Below are 27,507 nucleotides of genomic sequence, written 5' to 3'. Positions count from 1 at the left end.
CTCGCCTGTGTGTGAGGCCACAGTCCAGCCTCGCAGAAGGCCAGCCCAGTTGTCCAGTGTCTCACTGCCTCCTGGGTCCTTTCTATGCCTCAGCACCCAGGCCAGAGTTGGGGAGGGGTCCAGGCTGCAGGGGAGGGTTTCCTTCCAGAGTGCCCACCTCGATAGATCCTTAGAAGCCCAGTACCACTGCACAGGTCCAAGGGCTTCCCCTGCCTGGTAGGTTCACAGACCAAAGCTGGCCCTGGTCACACAGCACAACAGGGCCTGAAATCAGGCTTCCTGATTCCCAGTCCTGGGTGTTCGTTGTTGCCCACAACCTCCCCCACTTCCCCTGGGACACCTGAGGGGCAGGAGTGGAGGCGGGACTCAGGTTAGGGAGCAGAGCCTCTGTCCATCACCCCTCTGTCTTCCTCCTCCCACAGGCCAGAAGCAGGTGTGGTGGTGACAGCTGCCCCCAGTCCTCCACAAGGCTCCATTGTCCCTGGCAGGGAGCCCCTCCCCAGCTGCAGGCCCGAAATGTGCCTCCCTGGACCCTCCTGTTGTGACCACCCGCTTCCTCCTGCTGCTCCTTCCCTGGTCTCATCTGCACTTGCCCTTGGGCCCTCCCCATCCCTGTGAGGTCTCCGTCTGTGGCTCTCTCTGGGTTTAAGCCTCTCTCCAGTGAAAGTTAGATTTGGAAGGGCCCTGGGGGATCACCAAGTCCAACCCTTTTATTCTTCCGATGAGGAGGCCAGCTCAGAGAAGGGAAGGTCCTGTCCAAAGCTGCACAGTAGGCTGGGGCACAGCCCAGTGCCATGCTCCCTTCTGCGCTGGGCCATGGGTGCACCCTGCCCTTGGCATCAGGCGTCCACGGTTTGAGGACTGACTGTGATGATCAGCGCTAAGCACACAGGCACCTACAGAAACGTAGTGGGGGGCTTCTCTCCTCAGCCCTTCTTCACAGCCCTGAGCTGCCCTCCCTTCCCCTTCTTTGCCCAGCTCCTCTCTCCTTCACTATCCCTGCTGTCTGCTGACTCCTGCCTCTGGCAGACACTTTCCTTGGGACACAGACTAGAGCTCAGGCCTCCATGACTGGGATGCACACCCATGCGCCCAGACACAGACCCACAGACATGTGCAAGCATATCACGGGGTCTATAAATCACAGCTGAAAACTGGTCAGACCATCAGGAGGCCACCCTGGAACCCAGTGTCCTCCTCTTCCTGTCAGGCCTCACACACCTCCTCTAGGAAGCCCCTTAGGACCCCTGAAGACTGTCTTCATCCAACTAGCCCCTTTGTGACAACTGTACTCTGTGAGCCTATGTTCCTCCTGTGACTCAAAGGGCAAGGCTGAGTCCCCCCTTCAGTCCTGGGGCCACTCCTTCAGTGTCTCCAGGAGGGGTTCAGCTTCCTGTTGCTGGGTGGGGAGAGCCCTGAGGTCCCCACAGGACGTGGGACAATGGGGAGGAGGTGACAGATGAGAGGCTAACTCTTCCCTAAAGCAGACTCTACCCTCCCCTGACCTCCCTGGCTGGTGGCTTGGACACAGCCCTGGCCTGTTGGCCCCTTAGGACTAGGGTCCTGGTCTGACCCCACAGTGCAGAGGTCTGGGCATCAGAAGCCCTGTTTCTCCAGCAGCAGTTCTCTAACTGGCGGCTAGGGAGTCCAGGCCTCCAGGGCACTGGTAGGTTATTGGCGGCTTGGTGCAGATTCCAGTGTCCAGGAGGGGTGAACTTCTCTGGCCTGGGGGGCCTGTGTACAAGAGATAGGAGAGTGGTAAACACAGGCTGGGTGGGATTATGGGGAGCTGGGAATACCTAGCTGAGACTCCCCTTATCCTAACCACTTTCTCCACACTTGAAATTGGCTGGACGGGGAACCAGAAGTTGGGTGGGGTTGGGGAGGGACAGGAGCCAGCAGCCTGCCTCCACCTCGGGGCAGTGCCTCTGCTGGGGGGCAGGAACCTGTCCTGGGAGTGATGGGAGGCCTGATGGGGGAGCTGGATTCTGCCATGAAACTGGCACTCCCTCCTGTCAGGGGAGGGGAGGGGCTGTCCCTGGCTGCTTAGCAGGTGGCCCATCTGGCTGTGGGTGGAAAAGAAGACTCAGGCTTTGTGGATAAAAGGGACGGCCCTGGGGTCAGGCACTTATCTCAACCCTCGTCATTTCCTCTTTTCCTCTGCCGGACACAGCTGGGTGAGTGGGGTCATTGCACAGAGGGAAGGAACAGGCCAGGGCCAATACATACCAGGCCCTACAGGAGAGTCAGGCACATGGGTGACCTCACCACACCCTGGGCTGCAGTCAGCACCTCATAGAGGCCCAGCCACACACCACAGTCACTGCGGGAGATGGCCACACCTAGACCATCACACCACACACAGACCAAGTCTCCCGAGGTGACACTCAGGCCCAGCTGCAGGCGCAGCTAAGAGGGAAGACCCTGCAGGAAAAAGGGACATGTGGGACAACCAGACACCCTGCCTCGGCCACACCACAAGCCTCCGCACACCAGGTGCAGCTCCTGTCACCCCTACGGTCAACCCAAGGAGAGCCAGAGATTCCAGCAGTCGTGGGCAGGTATCCAGTGCCCAGGCGAGAAGAGGGGGACACCAGCAGGGAACCCAGAACCTCCTCCATGCCAGACTGTGCCCTCCCCCCAGCTCACAGAAGGAGCGCCTCAGGCTGTTTATTTCCTAGCAGGGACTAGCAGGGATGGGTGTCTCATCCCCCTCCCCCTCCCAGTCCCCACCACACGATGCTGAAGCTGCCAAATCAAATCAGCCCCTGCACCCGCGCCAGGCTGGCATGGCGGCCAGCAGCTGACGGGAACGAAGCCAGGCTCAGAATATCCCGCCGCCTGTCCGATGCCTGGGTAGGCTTGTTGGGTGGGGGTGGAGAGGGGCAGCAGCCTGGCAGCCAGGCCCTAGGCAGTGCCCCTCAGAGAGGCTGGGGGTTTGGAATGCCGTGGGATGGTGGGCTTCTGGAGAACGAGTGGGCAGGTCCCTGTTGTGTCTCCAGGCTGCTGTGGCAATGTCTCCACCGCCAGCATTCCAGGAGCTGTGGAAGTGGTGCCGGTGGGATACAGGCTGGAGGATCTGATCCCAGTCCAGATGACTGGGTGCCAGGCTGGGGCGGGGGCTCCCACATGCGCTCACATTCATTTGAGACTCACAACACCTGGGCTGGAAGCCCCTTGGTTGTCTGTGAGTAAAGGCCCAACTCACTGTGGAGGCCCAGTGACTATGTGAGGTGGACATTATGGATCCCGTTTTACAGATAGGGAAACTGAGGCTTAGAGAGGGCTAGTGGAGCTCCCTGGAGAGAAGCAGAAGTGGAGGAGGCCTCAGAAAGAGTAAAGAGGTGGTCATTTCCACTCCTTAGAAGCCCTAGGTGGAAAGAAGGACTATGGCTCTGTCCTCAGAGTCAAGGAACAGAGAATATGGCAGAGCCACAGGTGCCTATGGGAAGCAGAGAATAAGGAGGGAGTCTGGGGAGAGAGCAAGGTGCAAGCGGGCAAGGCTTCCTGGAGGAGGGGGCCATCCATGGGCCTGCTGGGGGCTAATGGGAGGGCAGGCTAGGGAGAAGGGGAGAAGGCCTGGCCGGCCTCAGCCCCTGACCTTCTTGTCTCTGCAGCCAGCCTGGACCCCCTTGCAAAGGAGCCAGGACCCCCAGGGAATAGAGACGACCGACTAGAGGTGAGAGCTCAGTGGAGGGAGAAGTGGGTGGGCTTGAGGGGGTGGGGCGCAGACTGAAGATCAGTCTGAGTGGTGCCCTCACCCTTGGGAGGACGGGGAGGCTGGAGTCATATCCCAGCCCCAGCCTTCCAGACTAGGACCACCCCCATATCAAGGCCAACTCCCCTCACCCCATATATCCCCAGCCTGGAAGTCCTCCCATGAGGATTCCTCCTCCCAACTCACCTGGGAGTCACTCCAGACTACTCCCTTGTCCTCCACACCCTCACCCAACAATTCCCTGTTGATTCTCTGCCCTGAGTATTTCCCGAGTTCCTCTCCTCTCCATTCCGCCCCCTGCTTGGGTCCAGGCCCCCTCAACTCTCCCCTGGGCCACTCACTGGCTGCTTGCTTTCAGTTTCCCCCATCCTCCACGTGGCCACCAGGAGGATCTTTCTAATGCACAGACCTGAACTTGTCACTCTCTTGCCCCAGAATCCTCCATACTCCCCATCCCCATGTCCCCCTCTGCAACCCCAGCCTGGCCATTGTCCCCCTTCATCCATTGCTGCCTCCCCCAAACTACTCCCGCTGGCCTCTTCCCCTCTCAGCTTCCTAAATCCTTCGGGGATCAGCTCTAGCCTCCTCTCCTCTGGGAAGTCCTCTCTACCCCTTGACCACGGGACCAAGCTCGCTCATGCTCCCTCCTCTGAGCTCTCCTGCCCTGGCAGTCAGATGCTGGGGTGCTCTGCTGTCTGTCGCCCACTGTGCTGTGCCACGAGCACCCTGTTTTCTCCATCACGTGACTCTATATGTGTGTCTGCCTTGCCTTCTCTGCACTGTGAGCTCCTTGAGCTTGGGGACTATGCTTTCTTCATTCCTGAACCTTCTACCACCCTTGGATGGGTACTGGTGCAGCGCTCAGCCCGCGCATTTCCTGCCCTGTGAGGGGTGCCATCCCCACCCCCCAACCATGCCTTCCTTCCCTGTGAGGGGTGCCTCATAGGAATCTTCAGTGCTCAAAGGGGCCTTGATGAGCAAACAAGGTGGGCTGCTGATGTTGAAGATTGGCACAGAGGAGGGTGTGTGTGTGTGTGTGTGTGTGTGTGTGTGTGTGTGAACTGGACCCACAGCCAGAACAGCAAGAGTCTGCTCAGGCCCAGCTGAGAGGGAGAGGAAGATGCTGCTTGTATCAGTGTGTGCCAGGAGCCTTCGACACCCCCGTTGTTTAATTCTTACAACATCCCTATGAGGTAGGGGCTGCCATTATTCCTGTTTCACATTTGGGGAAGCTGAGGCCCAGAGAGGTCATGCAGTGAGTGAATTGGAACAGAACTAGGAGTGGAGCCTAGAGGTGTCTCAGGCTCGAGGCTCACTCTTTCCCGGCCCCTGAGTAAGATGTTGCCCACACAGGGCCTGGTGCACAGGAAGGGCTCAGCACAGGTTCCCAGCTGGGACACAGGGCCAAGACCTGAGAATGTGCCTCCAAGTGGGACTGGGCCCTGCTGCTGGGAGCTGGCAAAGGGAGATGGGAGGGGAGGGCCTGGAAAGCCATTATTAATTTATTTACTGCCATGGCATTCCCCATGGGGCGGGGCTCCCCCCAGAGCTGGGACAGATGGTGTTCCTGGGAGCCTGCAGTGTCTCAGCAGCCTCGGCCACACGCCAGGAAAGACTGGATTTGTCATCCACCCAGGGAGCCATGAGAGGAGGGGCCTTTGGCGAAGCTGAGACCCTCCTGGGCAACCAGGGCTGTGCCCCGAGGGAAGGAGTGTGGCTCCAGGCTCCCTGCTTTGCCTCTGGGGCAGCCCCTGCTGCCTAGGCCATAGGTCTGCCCTCTACAGGTTCAAGTTCTGCTCCTTGTTCAGCTCCACTGGCCTCGTCCTTCCCATGAAGCTTCCCTGGGTCTGCCCCACCTACTCCTACCCCTGTATTCTCTCTGCCTTTCCTTGAGCTGGGTCCTGCTGCCTCCTCCCTCTGATCGAGGATCCGAAGCCATGAGCTCCTCAGCCCTCAGCTCTGTCCTGACCCCATCCCCACACCTATCCCAAAAACAGTTAGTGTCTGCCTGGGCTCTTGGCAGGGCCTGCTGGATTTCTGGGTTCTGCCAGCACCCCACCCGAGTGCCCAGGCCTATACTCGACCCTGCTAGGAAGAGATGGGCTGCCTGAGGGGATGCTCCCAACATTGAGAGGGCAAGACTGGAGAGAGTGGGGACCTGAGGGCATTGCTCAGACCATAGGGACAGCTGGAGGGAAAAGGGACTGGGGAGCCTGAGGGACCCTATTGTCAGGGTGGAGCTGGGAAGCCAAGATGGCCTCATATAGTGGAAAGTCACGGGGTCAGATGAGCACAGGTTCAAGTCCCAACTCCCTTGCTTGCTAGGTGTGTGGCCTTGTGCCTGCCACTCAATCAGCCTGAGTGTCAGTCTCCTCACCTGCCAGGCAGGGATAAGAACCTCTATCATGGCCGGGCACAGTGGCTCATGCCTGTAATCCCAGCACTTTGGGAGGCTGAGGTGAGCGGATCACAAGGTCAGAAGATCAAGACCATCCTGGCTAACATGGTGAGACCCTGTCTCTACTAAAAATACAAAAAATTAGCTGGGTATGGTGGCGGGTGCCTGTGGTCCCAGCTACTCGGGAGGCTGAGGCAGGAGAATGGCATGAATCCGGGAGGCGGAGCTTGCAGTGAGCCGAGATCGTGCCACTGCACTCCAGCCTGGGCAACAGAGCGAGACTCTGTCTCAAAAAAAAAAAAAAAAAAAAGAAGAAGAACCTCTATCATTATTGGACGTAACCACTGTTATTCGACATTACCAAAACAGAGCTGTTGGGAGAAGTTACAAAACTTGTATGTGTGGGGTGCCCGGCGCAGGCCTGGCACATGGCAGGTCCTTGGGGAGAGTTAGCCTCCCCCCTGTTCCCTCAAGGGTGCCATCCTTAGAGCCAGGACTAGGCTGTACCCCTGTGAGACAGGGTGCTCTGCAGAGCTGGGCTGAGGCTTATAGAAGTTCTATGGGCATGGCATGCTCTCCTGGCACTGACTGGGTAGCAGCCAAGAGAGCAGAGCTGCCAGACCCAACCCCACCAAGCAAGCATGTGTTCAGCACACCCTCCTGGGATGGTTCCCTAGCCCCTATGCCAGCAGCTGGCTTGGAGGAGGGGCTCTTCCAGCTCAGCCTGGCATCCTCCTTCAGGGCCAGGCCTCCGCGTCATTACTGCCTCTCTGAAAGCTGGGGCTGGGGCCGTTCAAGTTGGTGAACTGAGCACGGTGAGTCAATGCCCTCTTTGTGATGGCTCTCAGGGCCCAGGTGGGGGCTTGGGAGCCCTAGCTGGGGTGGGGGCATGGCGAGAGGCAGATGTGAAGGAGGGCACTGTCGTCCACAATAAGTACAGAAATGCACCGCCCAACACCACCTCCTCTATTGCTGCCCTTGGGACAAAGACCACACCCCTTGGCAGGGCACTGCTGGCCTTGTCTGCTGGGTCCCCTCATGTCCCCTCATGTGCCCTCATGCCCTGAGACATCCAGCGCTCCAGCCACATTGTTGTGTTCACTCCCAGCACACAGCAGCTCCTCCTGCCTCCCTACCTTTGCTCACACTGACCACCTGTCTGGAACACCTTTCCTTTCTTTCTCCACCTACTCTCTTTTCAAGGCCCAGATGAAATGTCACCTCCTTTGTGACGTCACCTCCTTTGTAACGTTCTTTCAGACTAGTCCCTCCACCTCAGGCCGAGCCAGTCTCCTCCCTTCCCTGGGCACTCACAGTCCCCATTTCCCTGAGCCCACAGTTGGGAAACCTGCTACCCCACATGGTGCTATGGGTAATGTGTCCTTCCCCATGGGATTGTAAACACCCGGGAGACAGAGACTGAGGCTGAGTGTTCTTTGTCTCTCTTGGGCCCATGTGGTGCCTGGCAAAGGCCTGGTATACAGTAGATGCTCAATAAATATTTCTTGAATGAACAAGAGTGGCCGTGAGTAGGGCTGGAGTAAGTAGTTCCAAGAAGGGGCACAGTTGGGTTGGGTGGTCTTGGAGACTTGGAGGAGGCAACCTTGGAACTCTGAAGGATGGAGAGGGTCAAGGGCACTGACTGAAGAAGCCAGAGAGCAGCTAGGCAGTCAGAGAGGTCTGTGAGGTCAGCTTCTGACGCCAGCAGCTGAGGACAACCAGGACGAGAACAGGACTGGGAACAAGCAGATAGAGGAGCCTGGAGCAAGGACTCAGCCCCAGAGGGGTCTGCAGGAGACTGGCTCATGCTCAGAACCCAGCTCCAAAACGCTCTGCCTGTGAGTCCTGGGCTGAGGAAGGCTTGATGCCAGAGTCAGGGTGAGGCTGAGGCCGCCAGTGAATATGTGGGCCCAGCTGCGGGGGTAGCACTAGGCAGGGGCGGGAGCCAGGCTGGAGGGGGTATTGCCATTGCTGCTGTGGGTGCAGCAGGGCTTCACTGGGGAAAGAGCAGCCTGTGCAAGAGTGTGGGCAGGAATGGGAGGGGCGAAGGCTCTGAGTATAGGAGAACAGCTTACCAGCAAGGAGCCCTGGGGTGAGGCTGGAGGGGCCGCACTGGAGGCAGCACTTTTCAGCTTATCTAACATTCTCGAGTGAGTGCTCCTAACTGCCAGATGTGCTGCCTCCTCCCGATTCTGCACATCAGGAGCCAGTGGCCTCTACAGTGCCCCATGGCCCCAAGGGAGTGGATGCCAACAAGTTGGCCATAGCATCTGGTATCCATGGGGGTCCTGAGGCCCTGCCACTTGTCTGTGCCCACCTGTCTGGCTGCACGGGCCCCGGGCGTGCAGGGACCTGGGGCCGGGGAGGCACTCTCAGCTACCACTCCAGCCTGTCTCTCTGCCTGCCCATCCACTGTCCACACCCCTGGCTGACTGAGCAAAGACAGAGATGGGCATCTCAGGTCCTGCCATCAGAGAAGCCTAGTCCAAAGGAGGAGGCATCACGCACGAGGGACTTATACCCAGAGAAGACACACACTGAGACCAGGCCAGGCTTGCAGGCAGGCCTAGGCCCAGGGAGGGCCAGCCCCGTCAATGACCTGGAGTTGAGACTTAGGGAAAGGCAGGAGCTGGCTCAGAGGCGCAGGCAGGTTGATGGCAGTGCCCAGGCCAGATGCTGCGGCCCAGGGCTGAGGTTCCTCCAGCTGGCCCTGCCCCCCACAGTCCCGCCTGGCCTTTGGCTGTAAACACTGAGAGAACAAGTTCCGTTTCCCGGGAAATATTTATCTCAGGCTGTGTGAGAAGCGTGTGCTCTGGCCTCCATATGTCCTTCCTGTAGACTGGGTGGGGCAGAAGGAGAGGGGGCTTGGCAGCGCCTTTTTTAGGGGCAGTCCATGGGGCTAGGAGGGAAGGGTGTGCCAGAGGCCCCTGCCTAGAGCCTGAGTTCGAGTGCTGGCTGAGGGAGAGGTGGGAGCAGATGGAAGAGGAGCTTGTTTTCTCCAAACCCCACAGATGTCCTCCGCCTCTCTCACGTTCCTTTCTTCTTCCTGGTCCATCCTGTCTCCTCCAGGTTCTGCCTCCAGCCTGGTGTCCCCTCCTCAGGCTGCCTTTTCCTCCTCCTCCTCCCTGTTTCCTGGCTCTCAGCCGCTTCGTCTGGGAAGTCTTCCTCAACTTTAAACCCTCGAACCCTTGTCCTCTGCCCTCCATCTCCCACTTCTCAGGCTTCCAGCAGCTTCATGCGGAGCCCCGTAGATCAGCATTGGGCTGGTCCTGTCCGCCAGTTGTTTAGTCACTGTAACAGCTTTGCGCAGGCTGCCCTGGAGCCCTGTTCTGGGAAGCACAGTCCTGGACACCCTGGGACTGGGTCAAGGCCCGGAGCTGATCTCCTCTGTCCATCCCAGCAGAGCCAGCACCAGTGTAGACACATAGGGTATCCAGGTTGGTGGACTGGGGGAGGATGGAAAGTCCCATGGATCCAGCCAGAATATTAGAGTGGGGAGGCAGAGGGCCCAGGGTTCCTGCTGGCCAGCCTCTGGGCTTAGGGGTGTGTATCCCAGACAGGCCAGGCCTGCCGGGGGCCCTGACAACAGGAAATCCTTGAAGGAACAAGCAGAGGCTGAGGACTCTGAGCACAACAACAGGAAACAGCCGTGACACGGGGCAACAGCCCTGGCGACTGCCCAGTGGGGTGGGGACGAGGGGCCGAGCTTGTGGGACCCAGGGTGATGCCAAGAGGGACAGTGAGACACTGTGGGACACGGGGCATTCTGCACGTATGACACGGAGCTTATGACATGTAATGTCAAGTATGTGACTATGATCACAGGGTACTGTGTGGTGTGTGGCTGAGTCACTGAGTATGTGACACTGGGTGTGAGGCACTCTATGATAGCAGATGTGTACACAGTGGCTGTGCCACCAAGTGTGTGACACTGTGACACTGTGTGATATTGATTGTGTGATGCTGATACCAAGTGTGTGACATTGCACATTGCCTGCTACCACATATGTGACACTGCAAGTGACAATGAGCACATGGAGGGTGTGACTCCATGAGAATAAAATACAGAAACATGAGCAAATGATGCTGCAGTAGGAGGTATGGTCCTGAGTCTGTGGCTCGAGTGTCTGACACTGAATTGTGACACTGAGTGTGTCCCAAACATATGATCTAGTGAGGCTGAGTGTGCAAAGGAGTGACATAGAGTGAAAGCAAGTGTGTGGAAGTGGGCGTGTGATGCTGTGTGACCCTGGGCCTGACATTACCTGTGTGATACTCTGTAATGGTTGTGACAATATGCAGTGTGCACACACAACACTGTGTTGGACACTGTCATGGGAAGGCACCGATGGGTTCAGGCAGGAAAGTAACACCGTCCAAAGGATGATTTTAAAAGATTGCTCTGGCCGGGTGCAGTGGCTCACACCTATAATCCCAGCACTTTGGGAGGCTGAGCCGGTTGGATCACCTGAGGTCAGGAGTTCAAGACCAGCCTGATGAAACCCCATCTCTACTAAAAATACAAAAATTAGCCAGGCGTGGTGGCAGGTGCCTGTAATCCCAGCTACTCAGGAGGTTGAGACAGGAGACTCACTTGAACCCGTGAGGCAGAGGTGGCAGTGAGCCAAGATTGTGCCATTGCACTCCAGCCTGGGTGATGAGCGAAACTCCACCTCAAAAAAAAAAAAAAAAAAAAAAAAAAAAAGAAAAGAAAAGAAAGAAAAGAAAAAGAATACTCGGGCTGCAGAGTATGTATGTGTGCGAGTGTGCACGGTGCGTGGCAGGGGAGGGGAGATAAGTTAGGGGGAGGCAGATAGGAGGTGGGCAGAGCAATTGGAGGCTCCTGCAGCTGCCCAGGCAGGAGATGGTGGTGCCTGTGCTAATGGAATGGCAGAAGAGTTAGATATATGGAGCAACTTTGGAGATATTTGAAAGTAGAAATGACAGAACTTGCTGATAAATGAGAAGATGAGCAAGAGGGAAAACCAGAGAACAATTTCCAGGGTTCTGGCTTGAAGAACCAAGCGATGGATGGTGGAGATGTTTCTGAGATGGGCAAAGGCAAGGGGGAGGGTCAGCACTAGTGGGGTGGGAAGACAAGGAGGCAGAAATTGAGTGAACTGTTTTGGACATGTTAAGGGAAGCATCCAGATGAAGGTGTGCAGTGGGCATCAGGGCCAGGCTGGGGATACACCTGGGAGTCGACAGGCATGGGGGTTTGTTAAGGTCATGGACCTGGCTCAGATAATGGAGAAAGGGAGCTTGGCAACAGAAGATGTGGGGACTGAGGACCAAGCCTTAAACCCTTATTCCATTGTCTAGAGGCCGGGGAGGTGAGAAGGAGCAGCAATGAGACAGAGCAGGAGGGCTAGGGAGGCAGAGGAGACCAGGGGTGTGAAGTCAGAAGCCAAGCTGGCAAAGAGGCTCAAGTGGGAGGGAGGGACGGTGTGTGGTTGGTGCTGGCCCACAGGCAAGATGGGAACTGGAAGCTTGTGCTGTGCTGGGCCCTGTGGGTGAGTCAGGCTAATGGGAGCCATTTCAGTGATGTGCTGGAGCCAGAAGTCAGACTGGCCTGTGTGGGATAGTCAGGGAGGTGAAGACGTGAGCCTGCAGAGCCCTTTGGAGATGTTGGGCTGTGACGGCTGCAGAGAAGGACATGGTCACTGAAAAGGGACATTACATTTTTTTATTATGGATGATTTTAAGCAGACACAATACCAGAGAGAATAATATAAAAAACTGCCATATACTCATCACTCCAGTTCAACAGTTGCTGGGATTTGGCCTCATTGCTTCCTCTCTTCCCCACTACCTGTTCTTTCATTTTTCTTTGCTTAAGCTTAAATTTTTTTTTTTAAATTGTGGTAAAATGTACATAACCTAAACTTTACCATCATAACCGTTTCTAAGTGTACAGTTCAGTTGTGGTAGGTACATTCACACTGTTTTTCCACCAATCTTCAGAATTCTTTCTTCCTCTCAAACTGAAACTCTGCACCTATTATACAACAGCCCCCCATCCTCTTCTGTCTCCAGCTTCTGGTACCCACCATTCTACTTTCTCTCTCTATGACTTGGACTACTCTAGATACCCCAAGTAATTGGAATCATGTGGCATTTGTCTTTCTGTGACTGGCTTTTAAGTTTACTTAGCATAACGTCCTCAAGTTTTACCCATGTTGCAGCATGCGACAGGATTTCCTTCCTTTTTATGGCCACATAATATTCCAGTGTATGGACAGATCACATCCGTCCAGCACCGGACACTTGGGTTACTTTCACATTTTGGCTATTGTGAATAATGCTGCTATGAATGTAAGTGTACGGATATCTCTTCAAGATCCTGCTTCCAGTTCTTTCAGATGTATACCTAGAAGTAGGCTTGCTGGATCATACAGCCATTCTATTTTTGGGTTTTTGAGAAACTGCTATACTGTTTTCTGTACCTTTTTACATTCTCACGGACAGTTTCTCCACATCCTTGCCAAAATGTGTTCTTTTCTTTTCTTTTTCTTTTTTTTTTTTTAATGGTAGCCATCCTAATGGGTATGAGGTGACATTTCATTGTGGTTTTGATTTGCATTTCCCTAATGATTAGTGAAGTTGAGCATCTTTTCATGTGTTGGTTGGCCACTTGTATATCTTCTTTGGAAAAATGTTGATTCAAGTCCTTTGCCCATTTAAAACATTGGGTTGTTTGCTTTTTTGTCATTGTTGAATTGTAGTTCTTTATATATTGCAGATATTACCTTTTTATCAGATAAAAGCTTTGCAAATATTTTTCTCCCATTTCATGGGTTGCTTTGCTGAAATATTTTAAAGCAAATCCCAGACGTGATGTCATCTCACCAAAGGTAGACTTTTTTTTTTTTTGGTTGGGGGAGCTTTCCGGTGAAGACTGAAAAACCTGCTAGACAAATTCTAAAATAGATGAAACGTTGGATTTTTGTTTTTTAAGGCTAGGAGGTCCTGGATGATGCTGAGATGTAACAGTGACACAGAGCCAGTGTGGAACTGTGTCTGGTGCTGTGTGAGGGTGACATGGTGGCTTTGGGAACATGGGTGCAGCACTGAAAATATAGGAGACTCCGAGTGAGGGTGACAGTGAGAGATCACTGTATGTGTGGCCCTGTGACAACCAGTGATGTGGGACAGTGGGACGCTGTGGACACTGAAATGACTGTGTGTCACCAAGCAGGTGGGACCTGCTCTGTGAAGGCCACAGGGATCGTGTCTCCTTGCGTCGTCCTGGTTGATGAGTGTGACATAGTGCAGGACTCTGCATGACAGTGAGAGGGACTGAAGCTGTGCTATAGGTGACAGGGCTGCATGTGATTCAGGTGGGCTCAGCCCCAGCCTCAGTTGCTGAGCATGGGAGGGAGCATGAACATTGTAGGGTAGATGAGGAGAAACATTGAATGGGGACAGAAATGGTGTCTGTGCCCAGATGCGAGCTCCTCTCTTCTCTGAATACCAGGAAGGCTTCCTGGAGGCAGGGTGTGGGCATTTCAGCAGGATGTCATAGGTGCTGATTAAGAGCAGGGCCTGTGGTGTCAGACAGCCCTGTCTAGGCTCTGACATTCAGCAAGTCATTTTATCTCTTGAGCCTCAATTTCCTCAAGTATAAAATGGGGGCTCTTGGGAGGATTACATGAAGCAGTGCTCCAGTGCATGCAGTCTCTGGCACTTGGTAAATGCTCTATGGCCTCTTGGGGAGCAGCAACCTCAACACCTGCATCCCAGGCCCCCAAATAACAGGAGCACCAGTAGGAGCACAGTGAGGGTGCGCTGAGTGAGGCGTCCTCTTTTCTTACACCCACAGCCCTCCTCTCTCCCTCTCCCCAACTTCTGTCCCCTGCTTGGTGTTGTCAGCGATACCCCCTCCCGCCCACTCACTCCTGCCCCCTCCTCTCCCCTGCCATCCTTACCACTGTACTGTCAGCCTCCAGCCCAGGCTCCTGCAGCTTCATTCAATTAGGCCGATGCAATTTGCTCAAGAAAAAGTCCCATAATTTGGTTAATCACACCAGTGGGGGATCTGGTCCCAGTCGGGAGGGTGGGGGTAGATAGGAGTTCATACCCACAGCTGAGGCTAGGTGTCGAAGTGCCTGTCTTTTGGGACCTTTACCTGCTTTCTTGGGCTACTTTCAGGAGCCAACAGAGTCCAAAGCTTGGGTCTTCTCAAACCCAGCTACAGAGGCCTTGAAACAGAAGCCTGGACTTCCTGGGTTTGCTTGTATCCCTGGGAGGGTCCCTGCTGCTCTCTGGGCCTCAGTCTCCCTTTCCAAAAATGGGGGTGGAACTGGGGGTGTCTCAGAGGCCCCAGTTTGCCTAGCTCTGCATCCCAGCTCTGGTCAGTCCCCCTTGTGGCTTCTGAAGGGCCTTCTCCTGGGCCTTGGGGAGGGAGCGCTGAGGAGTAGGTGGAGAGGAGTGGGCCCCAGGGAAGTGAGGAGGGGTAAGTGTCCTCAGAGTCTCATCTGGAATATGTCTACCCCAGTCCTATAATTAGAGACCCTCTAGTTCCAGGCTGCACACCTGAAGGTGGGGCAGGAAGAAAGGAAGCTGCCCTTTCTTGGTCACCTGCAAGGCCAAAGCCTCTTAACCATGCAGGCTATACCTTGCACAGGAGCTCCAGCAGAGGTGGGGTGGCGCTCAAGCTGAGCCCGCTCTCCTTCACCAAGCCTTTCCCCTCAGGCCCGCATCTGCCCAGAGAATTGGGGTCCCTCCTTTCTAATGTGCACACAGGTGGCCCCAGCCCCCTGTTGGGAGTCAGCTTAGGCAAGGTTTGACAGCTCAGTTTAATCTTCTCAGCAGCTCTGGGGGAAGGGACCATTTTTACGGATGAGGAACTGATCCCAGGAAGGTCCAAAGACTTGTCCAGTACATATGGTGTGTGGTAGGGCAGGCAGATGAGCCCGCATCTGAGGGAGGCGATGGGAGAAGTGACAGGGGTGCACAGAGGAGAATTAGACCCTCTCAGATTCCACCACTCTCAGCCACACATTCACTCACCATTTGGAGACAAGACTAACCACCCACTAGTGCATTCACAGCTCCCCAGACAGCCACACACTCACTACACCACTGTCACATGGACACCAATGACCCGAATCACATATGCATAGTTGCAGGCCCACATGGTCACTCCCACGTGCAGATGGCCAGTGCACACACATAGACACGGGTACTTACACATGTTTACACTCTTACAACCCATGTGGGTTACAGATTCCCACAGAAACACAGACCTACATACTTTCACACGGACATTCTCCCAGTGACCCAGGGAACATAGTCTGCCATGATCATGTGATGGCCTGCAGGGACTCGCCACTCTGGACCATTAATGGGCAGGCTGCACACTTAGGTCGCCAGCAAAGTGGGAGTTCTGCTTTGCTGGTGACCTAAGAGGAGAGGTCAGTTTTGATAAGTGTATCCAGAATTTTGCAGTCAGAAAAACCACACAAAAACTATTTTAATTTTCATTTCCAAGATAAAATTTAGTTTGAATTGTATAGAGGGTCCGAGGGTCTGGTGGGAGGGCATCATCCTCTTTTCAAGGCTTCGGGGGTCTAAGGGACCCATGGATTCACAACAGTCCCACAAAATATCCCAGGCGGACATATTTACCCAGCCCAGTGTATGCTTCTGTGTGTGTGTGTGTGCACTGTGTGCATCTCACGCTGGCTCCCAGATCTTCGGGATGTGAGGAAGGAAAGTAGGAGAGATTCCAGAGACTCCGGATGTTTGTTCTCTGGCTTCCTGGGCCCTCCAAAGGAAAACAACTCTGGATGCCAGCCTGCCTGCCTGGCTGGCTGGGTGGAAAAGTGGGCCGTGTTGAGAGGTGGGCTATATTGGGAGGTGGGCTGTGTGAGAGCCTGCCTCAGCCCCTGTGGCCCTGCTGACCGGGACCCTGTGTAATGAGGCAGAGTGACCAAGGCCCATGGCCAGCATTCCGTGGGCTCATAGGCCCATCGCCTCCCCTCTCTGGGGCTTGGCGCTCTCATCTGAAAAATGGAGGCGGGGAGGAGGTGAGACTGGATGGGCTTTCCCCTGGAGACTGATTAGAGAGACAGAGACTCAGGCCCGGAGTCCAGAAAAGACAGCCAAAGCTGGGGAGGGCACATGAAGGAGGCAAAGAAGGTCCTGGTTCAGGGGAGTGCGTGGGGCCCCAGAGCCTGCCGTGTCTCCACCAACTCTTTCCTTCACTGGAGGAGGGCTCTGTGCCTTGGTGCCCCATCTGCCCAGGGCCCTGTGGCTCAACCTGTTGCTTGCTCTGTGAGGAGGACGGGAGAGGGATGAGAGTCTCAGTGATAGGTGGAGGACAAGACCGGGGAGAGGGCTTGGGGCTTCTGGAGGGCCAGAACAGGAAGAACAGGAGAGAAGAGAAGACACCACGGTGCAGGAAATGGAGGAGCAAAGGCTTGGAGTGGGGAGGCTGGAGGGGTGCAGGGAATCAGGCTGGGGCACTGCAAAGAGGCCTGAGGCCAGAACAGGAAGAGCCTGGATGGAGGGAGTGAGCAGCCTCTCACCCTTAGCCCCCTGATGAGGTAAGATGACTGCGAGCCCTGCTCCAGGCTGTGTGCTGAGCATTTTGCTTGGAGCCTGTGGCTCTGGAGGAGGGGAGGGGGTGTTCCCAGGAGCTATGACAGTCTTGTGCAAGGGAGGGACAGGGTCACATTTGTGTTTAACAAAGCACTGCACTGGGAGAGAGGAGCTGAGGGACCACCTGGGGAGCATGGTGACTGGGACCCCAGAGGCCAGGCGTGCCCCAGACGGACCCCACTCAGAAAATTGCTTCTCCCTTAGCCCTTATAGAAGGGCTATTTTTAGGAACAATAAAAGTGCTCATACATTCCTGCAGGGGCAGGGAGAGGGAAGGGGGGCAGGAGTCAGTGCAGAGGAAGAGGGTGGACCCCTCTCTTCCCCCAACTCTGCCTTGGTCTTCAGGGGCTTCTCCTCAGGGGAGAAGCCAGCCCTGCCTCTCCAGCCCCCACCTGTCCCTGGGGTTCCCTTCCAGCTCTTATGTCTGTCCCTCTGCTTCTGAATTAGTCCTTGTTCTGACCGTCCGGCTCTCTTTCTCATACTTCCACTTTCCCCCTCCCCCCGGGGTTTGGGGAACAGCTGGGATGGGCCAAGCTCTGATGAGAGAGCCAAATACAGTCATAGGACAAAGCAGCGGGAGGCTGTGGGACACACACATGCCGCAGAGCACAGATACAGAGAGGTGACCAGGCACAGAGAGAAGCAGCCAAGCACCCAGGGAGGCTGAGAGGCAGGGAGAAAATGCACTGGGACAGTCAAGGAGAGTCCCAGGGCAGGCATCACTGGGCAGCTAGCTGCTGTGCCCTGCTCTCTGTCTTGTCCCTACAGAGACCAGCATGGCTGGGCTTGCCCCCCCGTCCACCCCCACCAGCCCACCCCAGGCCAGCCCTTCCTCCCCGCCCTCTGCAGGCCCACACTAACCCTATGCCAGGCCGCCTCCTTCAGCATTTACCTCCCACACACAATGGGCACAGCGAGGAAACAAGAGACCCAGTCTCTGGCCTGGAAGCAGACGCTCAGCCCCACCTGACATCCGAGAGGGCTCAGCCCATCCTCTGGCCAAGGCAGGTATTAGAGGGGCCCCAAAGACAAGCAGGACTCTGGGACAAGGTGTCCTAGTGTGGCCCAAAGGGCTGGGCTGAAGCATGGGTCTTCTGGCTCCAGGTGAGAGCCTGGGTGAGTCCTTCCCTGCCTCCTCTGGCCTTAGTCTACCCCATCAAGCTGGTGGACTCCATGAGGTCTAGGGCCCTGTAGACCCTGGTCCTGTGGGAATTCGCAGAAGGCCTGGGAGGAGGACAAGTGACCACACAGGAAGGCTTCCTGGAGGAGGTGACCTCACTCATAAAAGAAGGTGATGGTGACAGTGCTCCTCTTGGGGAAGACCTCTCCCTCTGACCTGCTGCCCTGACCCGGTCACATGTGGAGATGATCCTGAAGCACAAAGGGCCTGCTGGCCTGCAGAGGTACCTGGGAGAGGTTGCCAAAGGCTCTCAGTAGGAGGCACCCCATTCCTCAGGCTCCTCTAAGACTGTCACTGTGCCAGACTGAGGAGGCTTTGAGAGGTCTCAGCTATCTCCCCTGCCTGGATCCTTGCTCCACACCCCTCTTCTCCCTGATGGCATGTAGCCCTCACAGTTTAGTAGTCCTGGGCACACAGGAGTTCACCCAGTCATTTACAGCTCAGCAAATACCTACCAACACCTATGAGGGGCTGGGTACCACTGGAGACCCAGAGAGGGGCAGGACACAATCTCTGCCCTCCAAAAGCTCCCAGTCTGTTGTGGGAGCCAGAAGGGAGAGGGTGGCACTGCATTGATGCACACGGTGCATGCCATGGTGGTGGATGGGGGGCTGTGGGACCCGCAGGTGGGAGTGTCAGACTTGCCTGGAGAGGGAACAACAACAAACTCTCCCTGGAGGGATCCAGAGAAGGGAAATCACTTGATTCATTCATTCATTCATTCATCCATCCATCCATCCACCCATCCAATTATTCCTTTGGCCATCATTTCCTGAGGGATGTAAACTCTCTTCTGACACTGGCCCAGCAGGACACACAGTGTCCTCCTCCTCTCCTGCTTGAGCCACGATGCCTGCCTCTTGGAGGCTCCTGGACTTGCTTTGTCCAGCTCCCAACCTACTCTGAGGGGGTGAGGCTGAGGAGGGTGTACAGACATTCAGGGTCACCGAACTCAGAGCTGGAGGGTAGCCACCTCACCAGGGGCCCTTCTCAGGGCACAGGCTCCCTGGTGACAGGGCCTTGGTCCTTGCTTGCACACCTTTGGGGACTGGGAGCCCCCTCCTCCATCCTGCTCAGGAGTGTGCCCGCATCTGCCTCCTTGTGACTGCCCTGAACTGCCTCATGGGCCCCAGGCCAGAGGACAAGGAGAGCTAGAATGCCAGGTGACCAGGACGACCGTGATGGCATGGAGAGGGGGATGCTGTGATGTTTTTGGGAGGAAGTTTGTGGCGTCCAGAAGAATGTGGGCGGCAGGAATGGGAGCCACTCTCAGTTCTGCCCTGTAGATGAGGCAGCTGAAGGTGGGAGGGAGTGGGAGGAGATCTGAGCCGGCTCTGCCCTGCTTGATCTGATATCTGCCTCGCAGGGCAGATATCCTCCCCCTCCCCACACTCAGCTCCTGCCTCCCTCCCTCTACCCACTCTGACTGTTCCCTCCTTTCCTGACTCCAGACTCTGGGCGAGGGACTGAGGGGATCCCAGTGAGTTTGGCCCTCGGGGAACTGATCATGCAGACAACTCTTACCTTCCTTCTCCTGTTCTTTCCCTCTTCCCTTTCCTTCATCCATCCCCAAACCTAGCTCCTGATGGATCCAAGGGTGCAGGGGACAACCAGGAGGGCATTTTGGAGGAGGCAGGAGCTGGAGTAGAAGCTGGGACTGGCTTGGAAAGGGCGAGAGGCCCAGGTGGAGCTGGTTGTGGATGCTGGAAGGGAGGAGCCAACAGTCTGGGGTCAGGCTCCTGTGGATGGGGACACCCTTGAGAGGCGCCGGGACTGGCTCAGGTGTATTCTACAGTGCACGTGTCTCCAGTGTGGCTCGGAGGCTGGAGACGCGGCCCTGTTGGAGTAACAACTGAAGCCGGAGTCTGCGAAGGGTGGGCAGGAGGATAGAGGGATGGGGGCATGGAAGGGGAGGGGGTAAGTAGAGGAGGGAGGGGAGGAAGAGAAAGAGCGGGGAGGAGGAAAGGTCTCTGAGAGGTCCCTCCTATAGGACTGGGCTCCTGCACTGCGAGTGGCCCCGTCCATACTACCTTGTTATCGGTGTCTCCCCACCACTAGCCTCGCTCTCTCCTTCCATCCCCAGCCTTTCCCCTCCAATGGGACCTTCCCTGGGGCGTCCCCTCATTGGCTGTTCTCACCTGAGCAATGCCCCTCCCCTTCAGTCCTTAGCCTCTTCACCTGTACAAGGGGATGACCCAAACAGGCACCTCTCAGGCTTGTAGGAGGATCCAAGATAGTGTCAGTGGGTCTCAAGGTGTGGCCCCCCGACCAGCAGCATCACTGTCATCTAGGAATGTTTGGAAATGCAAGTTCTTGGACCTCATCCCAGACCTACTGTATCAGAAACCCTGGGGGTGGGGCCAGCAATCTGCACTTTAACAAGCACTCTGGGTGGTTCTGGTGCACACGAACACTGGGGAATGCCTGGTGGAAACCTCTAGCCACAGGAGGTGCTTGGGAAAGGTACCTTCCCCTTCCCAAAACCTGATGCCTCACTCAAGCATGGCACTGACAGTTGGGCTAGTCCAGCTGCGTTCTGGCTCTCTGTCCTGCCTCCTCCTTCAGACTAAGCCTCCCAAGGGTTGCCAAGCCTCTTTCCTCTATTCTCCTGACCCTGGTCCAGCTCAGCCTCGTTGAGAGGGGGCTGGGGCTACAAGATCTTCACACTCACAGGCAGTTCCTCTTTGAGCATCCAAGGTACCAGTGTCTTTGAGAGGCGGCTCCTTGGCCAGGTGGCACACATGGGTGGGTGGGGAGGAAGGAGGAGGAACCACCGTGTTCTGCTTTCTTGTCTCTGACTCTGCAGGCTGGGTGTGCTGTGAGGCTATGAGGAGGCATAGAGTCAGCTTGGGTGCTGGGCTGAGGCTCGGGGCTGAGGCTCAGCAAAAGGGGACTTCTCTGGTCTGAGCCTACAGGAGGCCTCCTTTGGGGCAGTTCTGCCAGTCACCCTGACTGGGCGGCTGTGCTTGCTAGTGCCAGACCCGTGCTGGGCACAGAGGTCGATAAGTTCTCCTGTGCCCTTGAAGGGCCCCGTCCTCTGGAAAGATAAGAGACTATGTACATTGCCCACCAGAACAGGAGAGAGGAAGCAAAAGAGGCATAGATGACACTTGCCTGGCACCCCCTGTTTCCCCTCTAGCTGCCTTCCTGGGTTCTCCATTCTGTGGGTGCTTCTCTTGAGTTAGGTGCTTTCTCCCCATGTTCTCAAGGTGACTATTTGGAGGTTTGTGGGAGGAGTGGGCTGGAGACACAAGAGTAGGTGGGGGCAGGAAGTATGCAGGAGAGAGAGAGATGGAGAGTGGGAGGAGAAGCTATGAGAGGAAGAGAGGACGCGGAGGTGGGAAAAGACGTCAAGACTCCTGGAGAGGAACAGGAGTGCAGGCTGGGACAGAGGTGGACGTCGGCCGAGGGAGGCAGGTCCACCTGAAAGGAAGGCAAGGGGTGATGGACAGAGAGTTTGTGGACTCCGAGGTCCTGGGGGGATCTAGAAGGACCCCTCCCTTTAGAGAAGGGGACACCAAGGCCCACAGAGAGAGGAGGGCCTCGCAGAGGACCTAACGCAAGCAGAGTTGCATGAATCAGTGTGAATGGACAGTCCCAAGAGCACAGCTGGACCTTGGGAGGTACTTGACTCTTGAGTTTGATGTTATTGCCTTCCTGTAGGCCAGTGTGAGGGGCACTGTGAGGCTTCCTTGTAGAGAAGGAGGCATGGAGCCAGTGCCAGGCAGCGGGGAGAGCCATAGGAGGACCTGTGGAGGTGGGGAAAGGCATAGAGACTCGTGGAGAGCTCTCCATAAGGAGAGCATCTTATGGCAGTGACCCCAACCCTCAGGAAGGGCGTTGGTCTTGTGCTTGTGGCTCCAGAGGGGGTAAGACCAAGGTCTCTGGTTTCATAGAATCTTAGGCTTTAAGAAGGAGTTAGAAGTAATTTAGTCCAGACCCTCTCCTCTCCCCAGATAAGTGCAGAAATGCAGATCCAGCCCAAGGCTGAGCCGCAACCCTGGCTTCAGAGGAGGCCTGACTCAGAACAGGCTCCCCTTTCTTGGTATCTGGGGTGAATGAAAGATAAGTCCTTGGTAATGGTGCTGTCTGTGGTGCTGACTGGCCCTACCTCAGACTACAGAGCTGCAGGTGGAGCTGGGGAGAGCAGAAAGGCTCCATCTATCCATCTACCCACCCACCCAGCCACCTATCTACCTATCCACCCACCCATCCATCCACCATCCATCTACTCCCAACCCATCCTGCACCCATTCATCTATCCACCCACCCACTCATCTGTCCAGCTTCATTGAATTAAACCACAAAACCATAGAACTATATGCTGCAGAGCTAGAAAGATCCATTTTTTAGTAATGAGAAAACTGAGGCTCAGAAGAGGAAAGTTGTTGCTTAAGGCCACACAGAACTTATGTAGTCAATCTGGGACAGGACTGGAAATTGTGGCTCTTTCCTACACACCACAAGTTCTCCCCTGTGGTCTGGGAAATTGCCTGGCTTTTATGCTGATATCTATACTGATATTTGTTCCAAAAAGCTGTGAAGGCAGGAAATGTGACTTCCTTCACCCCATCTCGAGCCTGAGTTTGTGTATGTGTATGTGTGTGTGTGTGTGTGTGTGTGTGTGGTGTGCATGCATAAGTGCAGCCTTGTGTATGCATTGAATGTATGATTGCCTTTTGATCTGTCTGTGTGCATGTTTATGTGAGAGACTGTGCACATACATATGAATAGAGGTGTGTGCATGGCAATATGTATTTGTGTGGCATGTGTAGATGGGCATGTGAGCAGGTAAAGCTGTGTCTGTATTTTTCCTTTCCTCTTCCTTTTAAGATTGAAGGCCCCTGATTTAAGCCTCACTCCCCATCTGTGCCTTCAATTCAGGAATCTCCCTGCTTCCCATTCTCAGCTGCTCCCCACTGATTCTCTCCTTCCTTCACTGAAGCAGTGACTCTTCCTTCTGAGCCCACACCTCATAGGCTTTGCAATTTGAGCTGTTTCCTCCCCTGAGTTGATGCAATGGGGTGAGGTTGCTTTGAGATCTGAGGAAGATTCATGGAGGAGATGGCATTTGAGCAAGCCTTGAAGGCCCCTTTGAGTGCCAGATCTGAAGTGGCTCTTCCCAGCTTCAGTTCCTGCACCCAACACCCTCCACTCCTGGGGCAGGCTGGGTAGGACCAGGAGGTAGATTGACAGAGGGATGCCTGCAGAGAGCCTTGGGCTTCATCGGTCACATTGCCATCCAGTCCACTCTGGCACAGATGGGAAACCCTTCCCTGCTGCTGCCCCAACTCTCCCCAACTTTCTTTTCCTGATCTCCTTATTGCTATTATCCTGCCTTTGGCCTGAAAAGTCACAGAAAACTGAACAATCAGAGCAAAGGTCAGGCAGGCACCCACCAATTCCAGTAAAGGACAGTTGAGGGCATTCCCCAATTGAAGCAAAGGGCAGGTTGAGGAGTCCACCAATCAGAACAAAGGACAGACTGTTCTTTCTGAGCCCCCTAGGGTGGGAGCTGGGGATCAGGTGCTGAGCAGGAACCAGACAGGGGCTAGAGATCCAGAGGTTTGGGTTCTGGACCTGGCTCTGCCCTGACTGGCTGGCTCACCACAGGTTGATCATTGCTTCTCATTGAACCTCAGCTTCCTCATCGGTCAAATGAGGAGACTTAGCTCTCTGAAGCCTGTGGCTTTGAAAAATTTCTCCCCCTGTATCAGGCTCACTTTGTCACCTGGGTCTCTCTTCCCCAAGTCCACATCACGTACGTCAGACTCCACCAAGGGCAGGGCCTCTCAGGAGTCAGCTTGTTGACTCCTCTGCCTCCAGGAAGGAATAGACATAAACTAACACCACCTTCTGCACTGTCTTTAGAGCCCTGGTCTGGGGAGCATGCGTCTGGAAGACTATCTTGGGAGTATTGGGGGCATCAGCTCTTCCTCCCCTTTTTAGTCTTCAGAATTGACCTTGGAAGGCCATAATAGCCTGTGTGTATTGTACACAGGCATCACTCGAGCTCTTGCCCTGTGAATCTGTAAGGAACTGTACCAGTGAGAACATGTGTGTGTATGTGCGCATGTGGATGGTGTCTGAAGGCATGCTGGGATGTCTGCAAGGATGTGGGGTCTGTGACTGTGTGGTGCTGAAGGTGTCTGTGCTGTGATGAGGAGCCTAAGGGTCGAAGGACAAGTGATCCAATTTGGGTATTGTGTTGTCTGGAATCAGTAGCTTCTGATGTCTGACGGCAGACATCTTCCCATGACCAAGATATGTATCTTCATTCTTGAGCAGTGGGAGGGACCAAGGAAGCCTGGGTGTTGGAGAAGGTGATGCTGAGTAAGCATCTGGGGAGAAGGCCCACTGCTGCCCTCCTCCTGGGAACACAGGATCCATGGGGGTAGAGGAGGAAACTGCAGCCAAGAAGACCCAGGAGTGAAATTTGGAGCTGAAGCCTGTATGCAAGGCTTCATTTAGAGCCCAGCATGGAGCTTTCTGGCAAATGGGCATTCAGCCCACTCTTGCGCACCCTTGAGGATGGGCAGCTCACTTGCTCCCTCTCTCCTGGTGACCTGTAGCATGCCTTTGTAGTGTGGCCCTGCTTGGAAGAAGGTCCTTCATCCCACTAGACCAAGGCCAGCCTCCTGTGGAATCCTATGGGTCCCCAGGCTGTCCATGGGGCCAGAGTTCAGATCCGCCATCTAGGAGGGTCTGAGAAATTGGAGTTGGAGACTGATAACCCTGGGTCTCCTCTGCTTTAGATGAGGCACCCCTGGGTTATCCAGTCTTAGTCACATGCAAAACTTGGTTTCCAATTCCCTCCTTTCATAGGTCGCTTCCTCTGGATGAGTCTCATCTTGTCAGCACCTGGGACACAATGGACAGGGGATGGTCTAACTAGACTATAAAAGTGGGGGAACTGTCATTTTCCCAATTGGGTTAACATACCTCTATTAATATGTCCTGCAGTTTGAGCATTTTTATTTCTTGCCAGTCATGCTTACACTGTGGGCTCATGCTGAGCTGTGGTCTTTTAAGACACTCAACTTCATATCATGTTCACATGAATGGGGACCCAGCCATGTCTCCTTCATCTTGCAGTTAATCACTTTGCTTTCTGAACACAGACACAGCCTTCCACTGGGAAGACATCTGAAAGGACTTCCAAGGGCTTGCGGGAGGGCATGGCTGGTGGATGGTGTGAGTCACGATCTTGCCTTGGCCCTCGTTTCCTTTGTTCTGTTACCTTTCTCTTTGATCCCCATGGCTCTGGCCAAGTTAATAGAGCGAGAAGCAGGGACTTTTGTCTCCGTTCCGGCTCTGCAAGGACGAGTTCTGTTCCTGGGATGGGAAGGCTGTGAGGCAGTCAAGGCTGACGTCTCCTTCTCCTCCTATAGTTGCCAGGGATGGCCCAACTGTTCTCCCACCTTATGGGTCATGCACCCCATAGGCTCTTGATACTCTCAACCCAGCCCCTCACTAGGCTGGAAAAATGAGACTAGGTGAGACCACCTTCCTTCTGGGGAAAGTGAGCGGGACCCAGCTTCAGCGAATATTCAGCTGAGCATCTACTCTGTGTTGGGCATTCTGTGAGGCACTTTTAGGGCTCTGATTCATTTTTATTTTCATTTTTAAGGGCTCAATTTCATATTGTCTTCATGTCAGCCTGTAGGGGGCAACAGCCCCAGCTGCTTCCAACTTACAGATAGGAGACTGAGGCTCAGTGACTCAACCAAGACACTCACTGCTCATACACAGTGGAGCTAGGATTCAAATTTGGGTGTTTTTTTGTTTGTTTGTTTGCTTGTTTTGTTTTAATTTGGAGCCTTGTGGTTTCCCTACTATGCCAGAATTGTCCTTGACTAGAGAACGAGGGACCTAGAGTCTAGGCCAGGCTTGACCTGTTGACTCACTGTGAGGCCTTTGCTAAGTCCCTGTCCCTGGCCCTTCTCTGAGCCTCATTTTCCCCACTTGTAAGATGAGGGTACTTGAACCTTATATGGCCTTAAGACTGTTTGATTTTGAGATCCTAAGATCCTGGGATTCCTGAAAGCCTTGGGCTCTGGACTAAGCTGGGGGGTTTTGCTCACAATCCTTTGGGCAGATGGGTCTGCCCTGGCCTGCCCGGCAAAGCCCCTCACTGCCTTCTCCTCTCTTCCAGGATGCTTTGCTGAGTCTGGGCTCTGTCATCGACATTTCGGGCCTGCAACGTGCTGTCAAGGAGGCCCTGTCAGCTGTGCTTCCCCGAGTGGTAGGTGCCCGCCCTTGCCCCACACTTCCCACCCCGCCCCCTAAGCCTTTGACCAGCTCTACGCTGTACCTCATTCAGGGTCAAGGGGGAAGGAAGAGGCAGGGTCCCTGCCCAGAGGACTTTCATGGGGAAGTGAAGGGTCTGGGTGGGTGTTCTGAGATGGCTTTCTGGAGGAGGAAGCCTGAAGCGAAGCACCAAGGAATGAACTTGCATAGGAATCCTGCAACAGCTGAGCCAGAAGGGGCCTTAGAGGTTAAGCGGAAAAGCTATGTCTCAGATAATGAAAGGGATTCACCTAGGATAACAGGACGTGGTGGAGCCAGCTGGGTTTTGGAATCCATGCAGCAGGAGAAGTAGAGGGTAGACATGTAGAAGAACTTCCTGGAAACCAGGTCTGGGAGGTACTAGAATAGGGCTCAGCTTTGATGAATAGATGTGCATTGGGTTAAAGTGCCCTGCCTGGAGATGGGAGGCTGGGAAAATGGCCTCTAGCAGCATTTTAGCATCTTTCTCTTTGTCCCATCCGAATACCATGGATGAGTTGCAGGTTTGGGGAAGATGGAGGATGGTGATCATGGTTGCCTGAGCCCAAAGTGCGTTACTGGGGAGATTGTGCCCCTTGTCATCTATTCCAGGCCACTCCCCAACCTGGCTTCAATGGCCACTGTTCATCCCTTAGGCAGGAGGATGGGTAAACTGGCCCTTGAGGCCCAAAGTAGCAGGTTGTCAGTTGTGCCAGATAGAGAGAAGCAGGGGACTTTTGGAGTCTGGGGAAGGGAGTCTGATCCAGCCTAAAGGGCATGGAAGACTTCCTGGAGGAGGAGATGCCCTGACTGAGTCCCGATAGCCTTAAATGTCCTCTTCCCTACTCTAAACACTGCCAAGGGCAGCCTCTGCTCCAGGAAACATGGCCAACTCAGAATGTGACCTTCGCATCCCTCCGGAGCCCATTGTCCCTGAATCTGCTTGATGGATGAACCACCGGAGGCCCAGAGAGGGAGGGCGCTTGTCCCAAGGTCACACAGCATGACAGGGATAAATGGGACTTGGTATCTAAGCACCCCCATTCCCTCTCCTCAGCTCTGCCTTCCCCAAACCTCCTAGAAGTTCAGAGCCCAGGAGGAGGGCTAATGAGTGAGCTTTATTGAGTGTGAAATTGGTAGGAAGTGGGTGGCATGTTGGAGCCCAAAAATAAATCCTCCCAGAGAAGGATGAGACTAAGGCAACATCTGGCCTGGGGTGGAGGCACATCTGGAAAGGGAGGGTGGTAGAAGCTGGCAGGTCGGTTTCTGCAGAGCTGCCCCAAGAGCCTCTGTGGCCACTGAGGCTGCCCTAGGGTGGGAGGAGGAAGTGACTGGCTC

General features: G+C 55.0%; 1 protein-coding gene and 2 non-coding genes across 25 annotated transcripts in view; 2 read left to right on the top strand and 1 right to left on the bottom strand.

The window, feature by feature from the left end:
- PDE2A (phosphodiesterase 2A) overlaps positions 1-27,507 on the top strand; it is a 100,235-nt gene that overhangs the window by 39,903 nt on the left and 32,825 nt on the right. For 11 of the 23 annotated variants that reach the window (XM_077961315.1, XM_015115135.3, XM_077961309.1 and 8 more), the window contains 2 exons: positions 3,618-3,679; positions 26,057-26,146. The exons of 4 other annotated variants lie outside the window; for them this stretch is intronic. In XM_077961315.1, the coding sequence (XP_077817441.1) occupies positions 3,618-3,679; positions 26,057-26,146 (152 nt within the window). 23 annotated transcript variants of the gene reach the window in all.
- LOC114672502 (U7 small nuclear RNA) lies at positions 12,996-13,057 on the bottom strand. Its single transcript, XR_003722911.1, has one exon. It is a non-coding gene; the product is annotated as a U7 small nuclear RNA (small nuclear RNA).
- On the top strand, positions 19,684-19,751 carry MIR139 (microRNA mir-139). The gene has a single exon (NR_032411.1). It is a non-coding gene; the product is annotated as a microRNA mir-139 (primary transcript).

Source organism: Macaca mulatta, chromosome 14, assembly GCF_049350105.2.
Source record: "Macaca mulatta isolate MMU2019108-1 chromosome 14, T2T-MMU8v2.0, whole genome shotgun sequence".
NCBI lineage: Eukaryota > Metazoa > Chordata > Mammalia > Primates > Cercopithecidae > Macaca > Macaca mulatta.
Note: the sequence above shows the minus strand (reverse complement) of the source record. Positions and strands in the feature narration are given on the sequence as shown.